Source organism: Lynx canadensis, chromosome B4 (genome assembly GCF_007474595.2).
Source record: "Lynx canadensis isolate LIC74 chromosome B4, mLynCan4.pri.v2, whole genome shotgun sequence".
Lineage (NCBI taxonomy): Eukaryota > Metazoa > Chordata > Mammalia > Carnivora > Felidae > Lynx > Lynx canadensis.
In genome coordinates, this window is record NC_044309.1 from 14,433,030 (window position 1) to 14,451,598 (window position 18,569).

The window sequence follows — 18,569 nt, forward strand, 5'->3', positions numbered from 1 at the left end:
TCAGCTAAGATGGCTCTACTTGATGTCGCTTTGACTTCACATATATACCTGAGTTCTTTCCGACTTCAAATACTGGGCAAGGCATTACCTTGTTGCTGCGTTCAATCCCAACATAATCTGCCTCTTCTGGTATCATCACGAAGAGTTCAGCTTCGTAGGCACCTTCTCCTTCATTTCTTGCATTGATTACGAGCATAAGATGATTTTCATCTCCAATGATGACCTGATACTTATCTCTAAAAACGTAGTTTAAAAGGAATATTAGTTACCATACTTCTCTGGATTCACAGATATTTTATCTAAGGACTTGGAAGGAAAGAAGGAAGATGGGGAAATATGAGACTTGGACAAGAAGATGGATGGATCATCATGAGGGGGTGGTGAGAAGAAGTAAGAGAACCGCATCTGTATGGGCAGAGCAGGAGGACATCCAGTGGTGTGCTGGTAACGCTGAACATTACCAAAAAAAAAAAAAGAGTACCAATGTGTAGCATTTGCTGATTCCAGCGGCATAAATCCTCCCACTGTGGTCAATTTCAGGCTACTGACATACTTAATCTGCCAGAAAGAAATCCAGGAAATCGGATGATTGGTTCCCAAGCCAGAATAAGGCAGCCCTGGCGTATCACTCAACACACCCGACAGGAAGACGATGAGCAGTGGGTGAAAAGGCAGAGTCGTTTTAGAAACGGACAGGGGGAGGTGTGGATGCCAAGAGAACCGTAAGAGGGAAGGAAAGAGGCAGATACAATAAAATCTCAGCCGGTGGAGGATTCTGAGGTATTTTGAGGAATTTTCCTTCTCTCCAAACCTCAAACTGAGCCGATTTTGCCACTTTTAACCCTTAATCAATCACAGCTGTTGTTTCGGACACTGGCTCAATCGTGAAGTTTGGGAAGAACATCCCCTAAAAAGACTGCCAAGCGGATTCCAAACACTGGCGGCGAGATGGGCCTTGGGTGGGTGTGTTGGGGATGAGAAGCCTTAATCTGCTTTTCCCGACGTAGGATGTTGTACATCTGACTCTTGTTTCTTGCCCTCACAAGATGCAGTGTAGTTACCAGTGCTAGACTGGTGACTCTCCATTACAGGCAACCGGAAAGACTTTTGATTCTTAATTTGACTTGGGGACACCTTCTGCCTGACTCCACAGAGTGCCATTAAAATAGTTGTTTCAGCAAAGTAAAAGCGATTACGGTTTGACAAGTTTAAGGATGCTTTTGAGCCCCGCACAAGCTGGTTCGGGCTAAGGCGGAAACAGAACCAGCCCGAGTCTCTTGCACGCGGGACTCAGGCAAGTACGTACAACTTGAATCACCCCCCAGATGAGTTTACTTTGAACAAAAACATTTTTTTTCCCGCTTTTGCTGAAAGATGAAAACAGCCCAAGCGAAATCTTAGGGTGTGTTCATTTCACACCGGTGACAAAGGACTGACCCAAACCACAGGCTGACCCGAAGTGTTGCCAAGCTCAAGAATTTCACACAGGGTATTTTTTTTTTTTTTTTGTCGTTGGAAGTGTATACTTTCTCCAGAGAAGCTTTAAATAAACACCTGTATTCCATTAGATAAAACGCACAAGTTTATTTATTTAAACTTACGGTCTAGCTGACAGCTTCAGGTCAGGAATGCACATGTTGTCTTCTCCACAGTCCACCAGGATGTGAGCCTGTGTTGTGCAAACAGGCATCAGGAATAATCTCGGAAAACCTGAATCACATCCTTTTTTCTTGACAACTATGAACGATTCCACAAATTAAACCAAGGCTTTCGTTTCTCTCTGCGTGAATTCTGCCCAGCTAAAAACCCGAAGCAAGGCAGTGATCTTCCGGTATAACTTCGTTTACATAATAGCCTGATCCCCATTCATTCGGAAATGTCCATAAAGAAGGTACTCGGGCAGCACTTTGAGGATCAGAGGCTGTATTGATTCCATTACAGCCACATTTTGAACAAATTAAGTCTTGGTTGCACAAGGGGAAGGGCTTCCGAAAACACAGTGATGCAGCGTTTCAGGAAACACGTTAGGAAAATCTCCCAAACGTTTCAAGTTTGTGTGCAGGAACGAAAACAAAAGAGTCTGGATTTGGTGTTAAGGTCACAGGAGCACTGCCCAGGGCCTGACCGAGAATCAACCATCAAAGACCGTCGGGGACCTACCTGCTCGGTGACAGTGTTTTCCTTGTAGTAATTCAATATTGGTTTCACGTCCAGGCCTTCTTTAAAGGTGGATTCATCCAAACTGTAATTCAAACTAATGTTGATTGGAGATAATTTATCTCGGAATTCGGTTTCATCCTAGGGAAAATAATCACAAACGCAAGGAAGGCTCTGTGAAATAGCTACATGATGTTAGTCTGCGAGAAGCAGGCAACATGTGACCTCAGTCAGTGGACGTGAACAAGGAGGTAATTATCACGGCAGCGGGCTTAGGTACACGCTGACTGAGGTGGTATATAGGATTAATTAACACACGCTCGGGAACGAAACCGTTTAGAGTTGTGGCTTCGTTGAAATAGATGCTTCTGGAGGCAATTTTCAGGTTCTGCAGATCTCAGTGACTCACACAAATTGGTTAAATTGCAAAGGAAAAAAACATACTCATATACGCAATAAATGTCATGGAAAGTTTCGTGAATTTTTATTTTCATGAGGTTGGCCGCATTTAGGAGTCCTCTTGGGCTCAGGAGAAAAAACATCTTGATTCTTTTCCTCTCTTATTTTCTCTTTCAGCTTGCATGAACTGCAAAACACCTTCAGCACCCTCGGAAAAAACAAACAGAAGCCCTCCAGGGGGAGAGGGTCGTACCCCCAAAGGCCCGAAGGGCGGAGACAAAATAAGAAAGAGGATAACCCCACGACTGGTAAAAAAGCTGGGATAATAGTGTTATATATTTCGGCTCTTTTATTCCACGGTAGGTCTTGGAGTTACTGTAAATATACATTTCTTTAAAAACAGAATTATAAATTACTTTCAATAAAGGCACTGAATGCCTGAACGATTTCCCAACTTGGCTCTGAAATGCACATTGATAACATCTGGCCAAGCATCCTCACGCAGGAGAAAAATTCGAATAAATTGCGTTTAATGTTTATGGTTTTTTGGGAGGGAGGCAGTGAGATATAAAAACCACCTGAGCGAGTACTATTATCAGGCTAGTGTGCAGGACAGAAAGAAGCTTTGGGAATTATAGCCACATGCTGTTCGGTCAGCTGAAGAAAAGCTCAAAAATGGAGCCTGTGGCCCTCAGAAGAAAGTTTCCTCCTGTAAAATGAAAATAGATGTGGATCTCTGTGGACCCGAAGGATGGTCCGGTAGAGAAAAAAGGTTGGAATTGGAGTCTGAACGTTAGGAGGCCAGAAGGGTGATTCTGGAACACTCACTCGGAGGTAAACGACAAAGTCCTGGCACTGGAGGGATTTCTGCCGCTTGATGGTGAGAGGGAAAATGAAATGTGACTGATTGTTGTCAAGGAAAAGCGTGCGTTTGACGGCTCCTTTTTGTTTCAGAGTATCCAAGTATACCTCGGCGGTCAGGCCTAAGGGACAGAAATAGAGCAAATATAATCAGGAAAGGCAAAGTATTCAGTGAATGCAGTGCTCGAATGAATTTCTATTTCCATTTGCTTATTCAGAAAACATTGTTTTCATAGTTGGGATCAAAAACAAATACACGAGCTGCAAAAGTTTTATAAAATACTCCCCAAGCTATGAAACTTGTTTTGTAATGGTTTGACACAGTCACTTCCCCCTCCCCCATGATGATATCTGTTTTTATAGATAATATTAACACCAATTATTCAAGGAATATTTACAGAGAGGTTTCCATATATACAGTAGAAATCTTAATATTAGAAACGGGCTCATTGAAAGTTTTATAGGGTGTGCAGAGGAACATTTATTGTTAACTTTTCTCAGTGGAGCATAGGAGTGTAAAGATGAAAACATGCTCACCTATTGTATTTGAAATGCTCTGGCCCGCTACTGAAGCACATACTTTTAAAGAAAAGCTACGGAAAATAATAGTCAACAATGTATTGGTTAATAACATTTTGAATCTGAAATAGAAATCTTACTTCACCTCACCCCAGGTCAAATGAATACATCATTTTTCCTTTATACTTCTCAGTATACACACACACAACTAACTAAATATACATATTTGTAAAAAAATACATACATACATATACATACATACATATACATATATATGCATACATATACATATACACATACACACACACCACGCACACACACACACACATATATATATACATATCTCACCAGTTGACCATAATACAATTAAGACAACTAACATTAATACATAGGAAGGTAATACTTTAGGGCATTACTAGCAGCTAACTGATTTAATCATTGGATTAGTTAATTACTGGCTGCTTTGATTCAACAAATACAAATGAATATCGTCCATGTGCCAGGGAGGGAAGAATTAGGCAATGCAGCTGGGGAACAGCCAGTCATAGAGCCTGGAGATAAGCAAGAACATGACTCCATTTGAGGAACCTGAGGAAATTCAGTATGGTTGGTGCATTCGAGCAAGGCCGGAAGCTAGAGGAGGGGAGGCTGGTTGGGTTGATCTGTGGGGAACAGGGCTTTGAAGGTCATGTTAATCCTAAGAGGCACGGAGCCCTATGGGATGATTAACCCACATCCCCACCCAGCTTAGGAGGAGATGGGGACCTGGTGGTAACTTGCTGGGTGTGGGTATAATTTGAGGCAGAGACATTCCAAGAGGGCAGGAGAGAGAAGGAACAAGGAGCTGAGCGTGGCAGTCTCAAGCTGGGTAGGCACAATGATATGGTGTAGAGAGACTATAAAAAGAGGGTAGATGTGCGTAAGAAACACCTTATAGTTTTGCTGGGAAATTGACCTAAACTCCAAAGAGATGTCTGCCATGGTTTGTAGGATGACCGGCACTCGGACCTGTTCTGTGGCCAAAGAGGGAATGAGAAATGGCCAGTTGTCTCTGCCTGGCTTTGCACAATGTGCTCACGTCCCTCCTGAACAATGGTAAGCCCTAACAGCCAGCATTTGGAATGGGGCTTTTTCACATTTCTAAGAAAGTAAAAATAGAAGAGACTACTTAACAATGATTTAAGGACACTCTTGATGTTTTCATTAATAAAATACTATAGTATAATTTGAATATTTCTACAGCATCCAAAAGCTGTAAATAATCCCCAATCATACTTTAATTATGTATCAGCTTCCTGTGTCAAATATGAAAATGTGTCACATCTGGGACTCATCTATCTACCGTGACCTCAGTCAATGTCTCCCTTCAGGGTAAATAATTTGCCACATGCCATTAAGCCAATAGTTTCCTGAGATGTCTCTGCTATTACAAGTGTTTGTACCCCTTCCCCAGAGAAATCACAAATTCCAGCCCACTTCGACTTTAATTAGAATTATTTAAGAAAGATGAGTAGTTAACCATATCTTTAAATTCTGCAGCAGGTATGGCTTTCAAAACTGAAATATTTTCTGTGTCCAACTTTTTTTTGGGAAGTACTTGGCTGTGTGTTAAAATCATAGACAAAGTTCATTAACTTTTACAAGATAAATTCCTATTTATAATGAGATTGTCAACTTAGCTACGTTAAAGTAATTTTATAGATAGGATTTTGTTTGACATGAAGATTTCAAAAGCAATGGAGTTTTTGAAAAAGTAATAAATGAAACTATGAATGTGAACATGATTGTCTCTTTGCGAGGAGGTATTTGATCGACAAATGATGTTAGCAGCTGAGTTATGAATTGTATCAGTTACCTGTCAGTGTTATTCTTAACTCCCCCTTTCTGTTACCTTCAAATCATTAACTGGATGACTGTAACTTTCTTTTTTTAATTTTTTTTAACGTTTTATTCATTTTTGAGAGAGAGAGAGACAGAGCATGAACGGGGGAGTCAGAGAGAGAGGGAGACACAGAATCGGAAGCAGGCTCCAGGCTCTGAGCCATCAGCCCAGAGCCGGACGCCGGGCTCGAACTCACAGACCGTGAGATCATGACCTGAGCCGAAGTCGGATGCTCAACCGACTGAGCCACCCAGGCGCCCCTGTAACTATCTTTATACAGGTTTAAAATGACTGGTACAACTGATCGAGTTATTATTAGTAGCACCTCAACCTAAATGTGCTAGTTTGTAGATGTCTTTCACAGAAAAGTTACCAAATCAAAACGTTCCAAGCCCCCTGGTTCTGATCTAAAAGGAAAACCTCAAAATTTTATAGTCGTGGACAAAAATATTCATTGTTTTAAAGAAAATTTTTATTATCAGGCACCCGGCTGGCTTAGTCCCTAGAGCATGAGACGCTTGATCTCAGGTCCTGAGTTCAAGCCCCACACTGGGTGTGGAACTTACTTAAAAAAATTTTAAAAAGACCTAGTTTTATCAGGAGTCAGAAAATGTCATCCAGTTACGATAAATAGAACATTTAGAAAATTTTTATTACTGAAATATAGTAATATTTCAGTAATACAGTAATATAGTAATATCACATACAGTGTTCTATTTGTTTCAGGTGAAGGACCCAGTGATTCAACAGCTCTATACATTACTCAGTGGTCACTGTGATAAGTGTAGTTACCATCTGCCACCAAACTTACAACAAAATGATTGACTCTGTTCCCTCTGCTGTCCTTTTCATCGCTGTGACTTACTTATTTTGTTAACTAGAAGTCTGTACCTCTTACTCTTCCTCTTCATCTATTTTGCCTATCTCTCCGTCCCTCCCTCCTCTCTGCCGACCACTTGTTTGTCCTCTGTATGAATCTGTTTCTGGGTTTGTTTTTTTTTTGTTTATGCATTTGCTTTGTTTTTTAGGTTCCCCGTATGACTGAAATCATATGTTATTTGTGTTTCTCTGTCTGACTTATTTCACTCTAGGTCCATCCATGTTGTTGCAAATGGCAGAATCTCATTCTTTTAGGGCTGAGCAATTTCCACCGTGTATCTATACCCCATCTTCCTTATCCATTCATCTATGGACACTTGGGTAGCTTGGCTATTGTAAATAGTGCTGCAATAAACATAGAAATCCATATATCATTTCGAATTAGTGTTTCTGTTGAAGCATTCACTCTGAATTTAGCAAACTATATATTGTACGTAAACATACACATATATTCGCTATGTGTTTTATCTGCCAAAACATTTGGTCCACTCACGGTCTACACCTAATTATAAAGTACTCTTGCATTTTCAGGGAAAGCTGTGACCTATAATTAATTAGAGTTAAAACTGCAAACTTGAATTTATGGTCACATTCAATATGGTACATTAGTCTGAATAGGTCTGATTGGAGCAAAGACAACAAATCAACCCAGATCCCTCATCACATAAGTTCTAAAGGAAACTGACGTCTGTAGTGCTTCTAATATATCAGAAAGCAGGACAATACGTTATAAATCCTCTGACACCAGCCCCAACGCGATGTACAGTTAGAATAATGATGCTGTGGTATAATGGTGAGCGTAGCCATGCTTGATGGAAAAAGAATGAGGCGGATGTGAAACAGGATTTAAAAGTACAAAGCAGTTCAGTTTTCAGCCTATGCAATTCGATTTCAGTGACAGCAAATATCAGATTTTGCATAAAGGTAGGCATACTGGAAAAGGTTTCCTCAGATTTGAAAAGTGGATAGGGATGATCTTTTACATTTATCAAATGAAGTATCTTACTAAATGCTTTTTATTTTTCTAATTGATTAGTAACACTGTTAATATTTGTTGTGCCATTTTTTTTCTAATTTAGAAATACCAGTAGCAGATCGTTTATAAAAGGACACAGCTGTTTGAAAGACAAAGAAATTTACATTGGCAGACATAAAGAACTATTTCCCAGTCCGGGTTCACTCAAATAGTTTTCAGATGTAGAATACAAAGTTCGATTACATACAGACAAAACTACAAGAAAGCACATCAACAAATGCCTGTCAATTATTTTGGAAATACTGACCGAAATTCCTAAAATAAACTTACAAAGTGTCAGAGAAACACATTCTAGACTGAGCCAGCTGTTAACTTGCATCTTCTAGTACTCTGAGGCACCATTAATTCCAAATTTTTGCATGTGAAAATGAAATGTTTTGCAGAGAATGCATGCAATAGGATGAAATAATTATAAAGACATATACTATGCATTTTCCCACATAACAAATTGCATTTTACCTTAATATGATGTAGTGCAATAAGGAAAATGGCTCATGAAAAGAAATATGTTCTTTTACATAATAAAAATATATATAAGCATATATGTATAATAATATATAATAAATATAATAAAATAATACCCTTTCCATAAAACCAAACAGACCCCATCTCTGTTAAAAATACTTATATTTTATTTATTTGTTTATTTATTTTTAAGTTTATTTCTTGATTTTGAGACAGAGAGAGAGAGAGAGAGGGCACACGCCAGCATGAACAGGGTAAAGGAAGAGGGGAAAAGAAAGAATCCCAAGCAGGTACCACGTGGAACCTGATGCAGGGGCTCGAACCTACAAACGCTGAGATCATGACCTGAGCCAGGAAACCAAGAGTTGGACTGACTGAGCCACCCACACGTCTCTTATTTAAAACAAAACAAAACAAAACACAAACAAAACAAAACAAAACACCTAAAAATCCTTTAAAAAAATGATGTAGTTCAAAACAACACTTTATATCAAAGTGTGCCACACACAGATACTTCAAAGAATCCAGCCTAGGGTCCATTCAGCCATGAACCGGGGAACACCAGACTCTTTGGGGAACTGAAGACTTAACACTCTTGCCCAAGTAGCTCCCACAGAACATTTCAGTTAATCACGCCAGGGTAAGGATAGATGCTGACTCTTTCACATATTTTCTCAGATCAGGTTTTCATTATAATATTTTATGGTTTTAAACCCTTTGAAAATGTGCTCAGGGCACTTCCCTGCTCTGTCCAAAAACTGGCAAAGGAGAGGGCATGCCTCGCAGAGTCCTTTGCCCAGCAAAGGACATTCTTCAAAGACTTGTTCAGGGTCCCCCTCACTCCCCACCCTCCACCCACGATGGCTTTGACTCTGGTATGAACTCCTGTCAAAAGGCCATCAACAACATGCTGAAACTGGCTGGAAAGAAGTTCTCTGAGTCAACACTGGTTTGTTGTGCCTCTAACAATTCTCAGGAACTGAACATACTGTCTGAGTTCGACCACACCTTCTGGAAAATGAGGACAAATCTCAAACACTCCCAAGTATTTGTTGATTTTTCAGAGGCTATGCCCTGTTGGCATTACCCAATGAAGACAGACCTCTGACCCTTGAGGACCTACATACTGAGAAACAAAGTGACATGTTCCCAAGCCGTGTTACAACTGAATTCCATTTGTACTTCCTTCAGATGCCCGGCAAGATTGAGAAGGAACACTTCCAGAAGCCACGTAAGTTGTGTTCTCCTATGGCCCACCAAAGGAACCGTAATTTTACTGCTATTCCTGATAATGCAATCACAGCCACAACCACAGAGTTTAGAGCAGGAAAATCACTATTTTTATAATGTTTACCTCCTGTCAAATTGTGCGTGCTAAATCACGAAACTGACATGTGTTTTCAGCACAGGAAACTGAGTAGTTTCACTAAAGCCTGACTAAGAGAGACATATATGTCTGGAAAGGGGTCTCCATAAGCATACACAAATATGAGAGTCAAGATCTTTTCTCCTATTTGCAGTGCAGTTAATATTTATTTCAGCATGCAAAGAATCCAAAAGAGATCACCAAGATTTGTTACACTGGGAATTTTCCCAAATGTTTTTATGTTTCTCCTTTCACCTGGAGCCTGTAGACTGGGGAAGTAGCCTTCAGGTGATAGGTTAACAACAAAAGATCAGCATTATGTCATAGATCCTTCTCTTTTTTTCTCTATCGGTATTTATTTCTATCCCTATATGTTGAAAAACATGAGTTCGCATTCAGGCCTCCCATTCCAGCTTAGCACCACAAGAAATATTCTAAATTCCCTCCTTTCTGTGTTTGTACCTTTCTTCTCCCATGCTGAGAAATATTGCCACCATTCTCCTCATCATACTTACTTACATCTCCAATCTCTCTGAATCGTTATCTTAAAAAAACATTTCTTGAGCATCACTGCCACACAATGTTACATTAGTTTCAGGTACAGGATTTCGTGATTTGACAAGTTTATACGTTGCGCTCACCAGGGTAGAGCTACCATGTGTCCCATTACACGGCTCTCATGGTCAATATCGTTGACTGCGTTCCTTATGCTATGCTTGCATTCCTGTGACTTACTCGTTCCGTAACCGGGGGCTTGTATTGCCATCTCCCTTTCACCCCTTTTGTCCAACACCCCCACCCCCTTCCCCTCTGGCGACCATCGGGTCGTTCTCTGGATTTATAGTTCTGATTCTGCTTTTTGTTTCCTTGTTCATCTCTTGTAAAGATTCCATTTACGAGTGGAATCATGTGCTATTTGTCTTTCTCAGCCTGACTTAATTACCCTCTAGGCCCATTCATATTGTCTCCAATGGCAAGATCTCATCCTTTTTTACAGTTGTGTAATATTCTATTGTGTATATATATATATATATATATCCGTATATTGTAATATATTGTAATTTTGTACATGTAGCAATATATCACATATGTGTATACAGTAGGAATGTGTATGTATGTATACACATCACATTTTCTTCGTCCATTCAGAAAGACTAACTCTTTGCCACTCAGATTGGGTGCACAGACCCACGGCATCAACATCTGACTGGAGCTTTTCAGAAATGCAAAGTCTCAGGCCGCACCCCAGGAGTTGCATTTCCCGAGATGCCCGGGTGATTTGAATCCACAGCGGAGTTTGAGAAGCGGCGGACTAACTCACCAGGCCACAGGTGACACAGACTCCGGAATCTGGCATGTTTTATTTTCCAGATTGATAATCATCGGGTGCAGCAAAAGCTGGGCATCCACAGTCACGACTGGCCTTGCTCTGCAGGGAGAAACAAGAGGTTTCCATGAGCCACATGAGCAACACTGCACTTCTAGGGACCACTGCCAACGTTCCCAGCCTTCAGGCCAAGAATTTGCCTCACTGCATGAACAGGTGGGCTCCAGACTTAACTAATTACCTTAAAACATGTCGTCGCTCATGACTCCAAATGAAGGATGCTATGGGCCCCATCAAGCAAAACTGTGTTCACAGACTCGCTTTGTTTATGGAGGGGGCTCAGGGTATTTGGTGCTATCGCCATGCACTGCCTCTCTGGAATCTGCTCTATTCCTATCGGAGCAAATGCGTCATTCTGCATTCACTCGTGCCTGTAAGTACTTGAGTTTTGCAAATTCTCTCATCTTACGGGCTGATGGTGTTTTATTCTGATTGATAATGTTCTATGCAAGCTTTGCAGATTTAGCTAAACTCATAAGGGTGGGTTGACAAGATCATTCTGGACTTCACGCAGAGCAGTGGCTGTCGATCCTGACTGCACAATATAAGCATTCCAGGAGTTTCCAAATAGGTAATAGGTCCAGGCCCCACCACAGATGAAGTGCATCAACTCCTCAGGGGTCAGGCCCAGTCACGGGAATGTTAAACAAACTCTCCAGGTGGTTTTAATGCTCGGCCAAATTTGAGGAGAGGGAGGAATGTAGAGCAAATGGAGTTCCACCCACCCAGGTGAGGCTAACCAGAGACGCAAGTAACTCATTAGGGGAGGGACAGGGCAAGTTTCGAACCTGGGCTCCGAGATTCAAGAGCTAAGAGCCAAGTCCCCAGATGACAACAAGAAATGATGTCGCGCTGGGTAAGTTTTCCTTTGACAGGAGGGAGGGCTGTGCCTTGGGACAGTGTGTGTTCATGATTATCACAATGGGCCCCACCGGGAGTTTACCCTACACTCCTTACCTCTACTTTGTTACATAATTTTGTTTTTAATATTGTGTTAGCTCCAGGCCTTGAAAAAGCAAGATAGTAAGACCGAGTAAGACATGCCCGGAGTTAGACAACCACTGGGGCAAATACCTATGAGGAAAGACAGGGAGGGAGGGAGAAGCCTGGCGGCCAGGCGTCAGCCTGCAAGGCAGGTAAATAGTAATTTTTCCCCACGGGTAGCCCTCCTCTATAAGCACCTTTCAATGCGTTTTCAAAGCAAAGAGAAAAATTCAAACATAGCGTATCGTTTTAGAAGTTCTCCTAAGATTCATATCTTAATTTAACATTATGTGAGTACGGGCTGGAAGTCTGGTCATAAGGTATGAGAATAAAAAGAGAGATGAGGGGCGCCCGGTGGCTCAGTCAGGTGAGTGTCCGACTTGGGCTCAGGTCATGATTTCAGGGTTCGTGAGTTCGAGCCCTGCGTCAGGCTCTGTGCTGACAGTTCAGAGCCTGGAACCTGCTTCAGATTCTGTATCTCCTTCTCTCTGCTCCTCCCATGCTCTATCTCTCTTTCTCTCAAAAATAAACAAACAAAAAAAGACAGATGAAGGAAAGCAATTGAGAGCAAAAATTCCTCCAAACTTTAAAAAGAGCATCTACATGTTCTCCAAAATAAATAGTTGGGATGTACTCTCTAAGGCAAAAAGAAACAATGGAAAGAACACTTGCATACTGCAAAGCACGTACCTGTAAACAGCTACTTTTCCTGTTCCGAAGGCACCTACAATCAAATCTAAAAAAAGACAAAAACTCAAAACACATGCACACACTTTACAGAAACAATCTCAGGTCATAACCATAAAGAGCATATTTAGCACCCCAAAATGCTGATGGTAGAGAGTGAAGCTCATCAAATGAGAGCGGCAAACTGCACCGTCCTGAAGACATTCTGGAAAGGATGCTGGAACATCACTGTAACCCAGGAGGACACACAGACCAGTACCCTTCTGGACTTAGGAAGGCCAACTTTCTCAAAGTGCTTTAGAAATCCATCATAACACCCTTTCTCCCATCCTCTGGACTTAAGACCTACGTGTGAAGGAAAGCAAAAGGGGAAAAAACTGGTGCTTAGTGCCTGTATGTACCAGGCTTGTGACACACATTGTTTTCCCATTCCTTCCAGCACCTGTGAGGCAGGTACTATAACCCATGAAGCGATACATGTTGACTGTCAGGTTGACACAACCATTCGTTCTTTAGGAATAGAGTGGATGGTGAGTATCCTCTTGGCAAAGCGATTAGTAGTTTGTGAAGTAACCGATGTGTCATTATCACGATCTTAAATGACAATAACGTTGGTAATAATAAATAGCACGTGCTGAACACTTCCTCTAGGCCAGGAATTCTTCTGAAGGGTTGACCTTAATGATTCCTTGCGACAAGTTAGGAAGTCTCTATAATTATCAGCACAGTTTTGCAGGTGAGTACATTGAGGCTTAAGAAGGCGAAACTATGGGGGCGCCTGGGTGGCTCAGTCAGTTAAGCGTCCGACTTCGGCTCAGGTCATGATCTCGCGGTTCGGGAGTTCGAGCCCCGCGTCGGGCTCTAGGCTGATGTCTCAGAGCCTGGAGCCTGCTTCCAGTTCTGTGTCTCCCTCTCTCTCTGCCCCTCCCCGTTCATGCTCTGTCTCTCTCTCTCAAAAATAATAAACGTTAAAAAAAAATTTTTAAAAAAAGGTGAAACTATGAATTCACTGGGGCTGGTCTACGGCCGTGCTGAGTAATAGAACAAGCTTAGGTGGTCTGAGGGGTAATGTTCACACTGATCCCAGTGATCGGCTAATACACAGGTAAAGCAGTCTGCGCTTCTAAGTCTAATGTATCATGGTTATCCTTGGTAGACGGCAACCAAACAAAAATAAAAATGACAGTGGCTGAATCTGAGGAGCAAAATTTCGATGCAGATGTGAGCAAACTGGACCTGGTGGAAATAATGGCCACAGAAGGAAACTTGCAATAGTTGAGACCATAAGTGGTTAATCCTAGCAGAACAGAAATGAAAACACACACACACACACACACACACACACACACACACACACAAAAGGAGGGGAACGTATCTGGCCGGTCCATATGGAAAACCGATCATGGAATTAAATGGGTTTAATGGACTTTGCAGGAAAATGATTTGTAGACACTCACCTTTCCTGGATGTAGGAGCAACATGGGGCTGTGAACAGGGATGATTCCCCTTGGAGGACGGAAGTGCCCTGGCCTGAGCCCTCAGCTAATGATGGATGGATGCCGATGATAACTGGGGACGCCCACTTCCTCACCCCTCCAGTGGGATAACTCTGAGGCATCTTCTGCCCCGTCTCCCACATGTCCCCAGCTCCCGCTGTCCACCGAATCAACCTGCTCCATAAGCATCTTTATGGTGTTCTCCCTTCCCACAGCCCTCTTCCCTCCTGCCTTAGCAACGTTTCTTGGAACCACTTCTCACATAAACTGCTTGCTTTCCAATCCTTGTCTTAAAGGTCAGTGCTGGAAGAACCCAACCTAAGACAACAATAATTCTTGTGAAAAATGTTGGTTTTTCAAAGAAAAAAAAAAAGAAAGAAATGGACTCCGACATCTTCAAGGTTAAAACCACAGTCAAAATGCCTCGTGTTTTATAGCCACAGAATCCGATTCAGATAATAGGCTCAAGACTCCAAAAGCTCCGCATCTAAAAAAGTGTGCATGCTAATGTTCAGAAAGGTGAATGAAGGTCGTTTTAAAGGATTCTGTATTTGTGAGATTAAAAGACACAGATTAAAAGAAAAAAGACAATTTGGGGGCGCCTGGGTGGCTCAGTCGGTAGTGTCGGACTTCAGCTCAGGTCATGATCTCGCGGTCCGTGAGTTCGAGCCCCGCGTCGGGCTCTGTGCTGACAGCTCAGAGCCTGGAGCCTGCTTCAGATTCGGTGTCCCCCTCTCTCTGCTCCTCCCTCGCTCTCTCAAAATAAATAGACATTAGAAAAAAAATTTTTAAAGGAAAAAAGACCATTTGACAACTGTGGCTCATGGAATAAAATAGCCTTTTCCAAGGATCCAAGTCTTTGAAAGCCAGAAACCAAAGTTTCTGAGTCTACCAATTTTAAAAATTTTATCAGAATTTCAACTTTTTCAAGTATTTTCACATATATTTTTTCTGTTCCCTTCTTCTTTTCTAGCGTATCCGTGCATTTCTGCTATGTCAGAGGAAAAAGAGTTACTGATTTGAAAATACAGACTCCAGTATTCAGACAAGTGTGGGCCACACAGTCCTCAGGGTGATTCCTATTTGTTGAAATGACACCAGATGAGAGTTCTATGAAAAATGACTCAAGAGGAATTGTGTGCTTTGTTTTTGGCTCCAAATAAGGTTAAATATTAATATGCCAAGATTAGACATTTTATAAAAGATGGGTTTTAAGAACAGACTGTCCAGAAATGGCAAAGAAAATAAGACTAGAAGCTCTTCCAAGGCAAGAATCTTTCTTCAGGCTTGCACATGACAAGTACTTCATGGGATGGTACAGGTTGAAATAAATGAAGACAGAAATAATTTTGGGATGCACAGCACCAGGTACAGGGCCAGATTTGGAACGGGGGCTTTATAAATGCTTGAACTAGGAGAATAAGTAATAATGAGATAATATACTAAAGATAAGAGAGATGAAGAAGTGCAACAGACTAGCTAATGGAAAACAACGGTTAAGTTCTGCTAGAGTTTTGTATAGGTGCGCATGCACACACACACACACCACAGAGGCCCCAGCCAGATTCTAGAAAATTCCAGAAAGCGGTACAGAAGCTGCATCATGACTAGATCATCGTTGTAGACAAGAAGGTGAGAAACACCGTCCTGACAATAATGAACAAGAGGCCTTTTCCTTTAGGAACTTTGATTCATTCCTGTGCCTCAGGGTGGGAATTTTACTACTCTGGAAAAACAAAGTAACTGGCAAAATAGGCCACAATTTTCTTCAGGAGAATGTGGCCACAGTTATTCAGAGACCAAGAAAGCAGTTATCTACCAGGAAAGTATGTTTGCCTTTGGAGACACCGTCTTGGTATTGTGCCTGCTGGAAAAGGCTGGAAACATTTAGGCTCAGGACCTTAAAATTCTGGGATCTCTGTAGGGGGAAGAACTGATCTTCCAATTTTTTTCCTAACCAATTTGTCCTTTCAAAATATGGGATTTGTTTTAAAAAGTACTATGCAGTTTCCACATATGTGTGTATATATATATATATATATATATATATATACACATACACACTCACACATGCCCATATTCCTTATATACATACATATATTGATGTTTGTGTATATATGTACACACATATGTATGTATACATACATATATGTCCATACAGATATACATGTGGGTGTATATTAATATATTAATATATGCATATATATGAACACATAATTTTTTTAACCTTGTGTAATCCCATCGTGCTTAGGAATTTAAAGGATAATTGGAAGAAAAAGTAATTTGAGTACTGACACTTGGATTCATAACTTCCTCCCTTTGAGATAACAGGTCTTATACTATTATTTGATGGATATTCTCCTTTCTTCTAGAAACTTCTTAGAGGCAGATTCTGAAAACAAATTAAAAATTTTGCCTTTCTTTATAGAGACACAGCCATTTTTTTTTTTCTTGAAGAAACAGCTAGCAACTAAAATTGGTTCTTTCCCCTTAATCCAAAACTGTTCCCAAAATGCTGGAGTCCTTTGTTATCACCTCACATTGCCTGAGAAACATAGTTTATTTTCCTTTTGGCTTTTGATGAAACAGCTGAGTACTTTTAAGGATACAAGAAGGGGGACATTAGCATGAATGCAGGATCAGTTGGCAAGAAAAAATAACCCTAAAAATGTGAGGTCGTAGGAGATGTATTACACCTCCGGTTTGTATTTTATTTCTCCGCAATTATGAGTATTAAATGAGGAAGAAGAAAAGAGCCAAACTTCTAAAGTGGTACTTGGAAGGAAATTTTAGAGGTGGAAGACGTTCTACGTGAAAACATCAGCTTGGTTTTGAGTATGGATGTAGGTGGGCAGGAGGGAGTGGAAACTTCCTAGGGGGGACAGAGGGGAGTCTGTGGGAGGGCAGACAGCAGGAAGAGGAGTGACCCTGCTGTGTTAAAGGATCACCCAGAATCCTTTAGTAGAAGTCCTCTTGGCCATCCAAGTGCCGCCATTTCACAAGATGTGAGCCTCTTACCAGCCACCTTCTCACTTTTCCTTCCCACACTCATCTTGTTGAAGAATGTACCAATGCTTACAAAAATGCCATCAGACCACTCATGTTTTGGAATTAAGAAGCATTTACTATTTTAGAATAATTCTGCACAATGAGAATTGCCATAAAGAGCTTCCAAACAAACTTTCTCTCCATCTGTCTCAAAATAAATAAATTAACTTAAAAAAAAAAGGAGGGGGGGGAGCCTGGGTGGCTCAGTCAGTTAAGTGTCGGACTCTTGGTATCAGCTCAGGTCATGATCTCACACTTTGTGGGTTCAAGCCCCGCGTCCAGCTCTGTGCCCACAGTGCAGAGCCTTCTTGGGATTCTCTCTCTCCCTCTCTCTGCCCCTCCCCTACTCTTTCTCTCTCGTCCCCGCCCCCCCCAAATAAATAAACAAACTTAAAAAATGATAACTTCCAGACAATTGAGAAATATGGGAACATACAACCAATAGTTGTATAAAAGATTACAATTACTCAAGAGAGAAGGCTTCCTCAAACGTGACCAAAACAATGTGGGAATCACAAAGGAATTTGAAAGTGTAAATTCTTTTGCAAAAAAAAATCGAAGCGGGGTCAAAAGAAACAGGAGAAGATGTTTACAATGTATATGCTTGATCAAATGTGAATGAGTATTTTTCAGTGCTTACAAGAATGTCTGGCATGGAGTGAAAAATACATAGTAGTTATTATTAACCCCAATTCATACTACACCCATAGAAATTAATAATAAAGCTATAAATATTCTAGTAAAAAGACGGTAAAGAGGCAATGCACATAAAGATAAACAGCTATAACCAACAAATCTATAAAAAGATGTTCAGCCTCATTCGTCAGCAAAGGCATCCAAAGGAAAGGGACAATGAGGTATCACTCTGACCTTTTGATTGGAAGATATGAAAGGTTAGTAGCAGGCAGTGATGGGTGGAGAGCAAAGGACTGAAGTCGTGCTGTCTGTGGGAGGGAGGGTAAATGGGCACGATTTTCTTGGGAGGTAGTTTGCAGAGGGCTGTGACAATGCAAACTTTTGACCCAGAATTTGCACTTCCAGGAATGTATATATATATATCCTCAGGATATATTGGACAATTGTGCAGAGATGTGTCAGACATAAGCTAACTTTATAAACTATTTATTATTTAAAAAAAATTTTTTTAATGTTCATTTCTGAGAGAGAGAGAGACAGACTGTGAGCAGGGGAGGGGCAGAGAGAGAGAGGGAGACACAGAATCCGAAGCAGGCTTCAGGCTCCGAGCCGTCAGCACAGAGCCCGATGTGGGGCTTGAACACATGAACCGTGAAATCATGACCTGAGCCGAGGTCGGGTGCTTAACTGACTGAGCATCCAGGCGTCCCTATAAACACTTTAAAGATACAAATTCCTTTGCTGCAATAACTCCAAGAGATGCATCC

General features: G+C 41.2%; 1 protein-coding gene across 1 annotated transcript in view; it reads right to left on the reverse strand.

Moving 5' to 3' along the window:
* ITGA8 (integrin subunit alpha 8) overlaps window positions 1–18,569 on the reverse strand; it is a 188,166-nt gene that overhangs the window by 64,586 nt on the left and 105,011 nt on the right. The window contains 7 exon segments of the mRNA XM_032593834.1: window positions 89–236; window positions 1,602–1,669; window positions 2,161–2,298; window positions 3,385–3,539; window positions 3,955–4,010; window positions 10,886–10,993; window positions 12,626–12,673. Of these exon segments, the coding sequence (XP_032449725.1) occupies window positions 89–236; window positions 1,602–1,669; window positions 2,161–2,298; window positions 3,385–3,539; window positions 3,955–4,010; window positions 10,886–10,993; window positions 12,626–12,673 (721 nt within the window).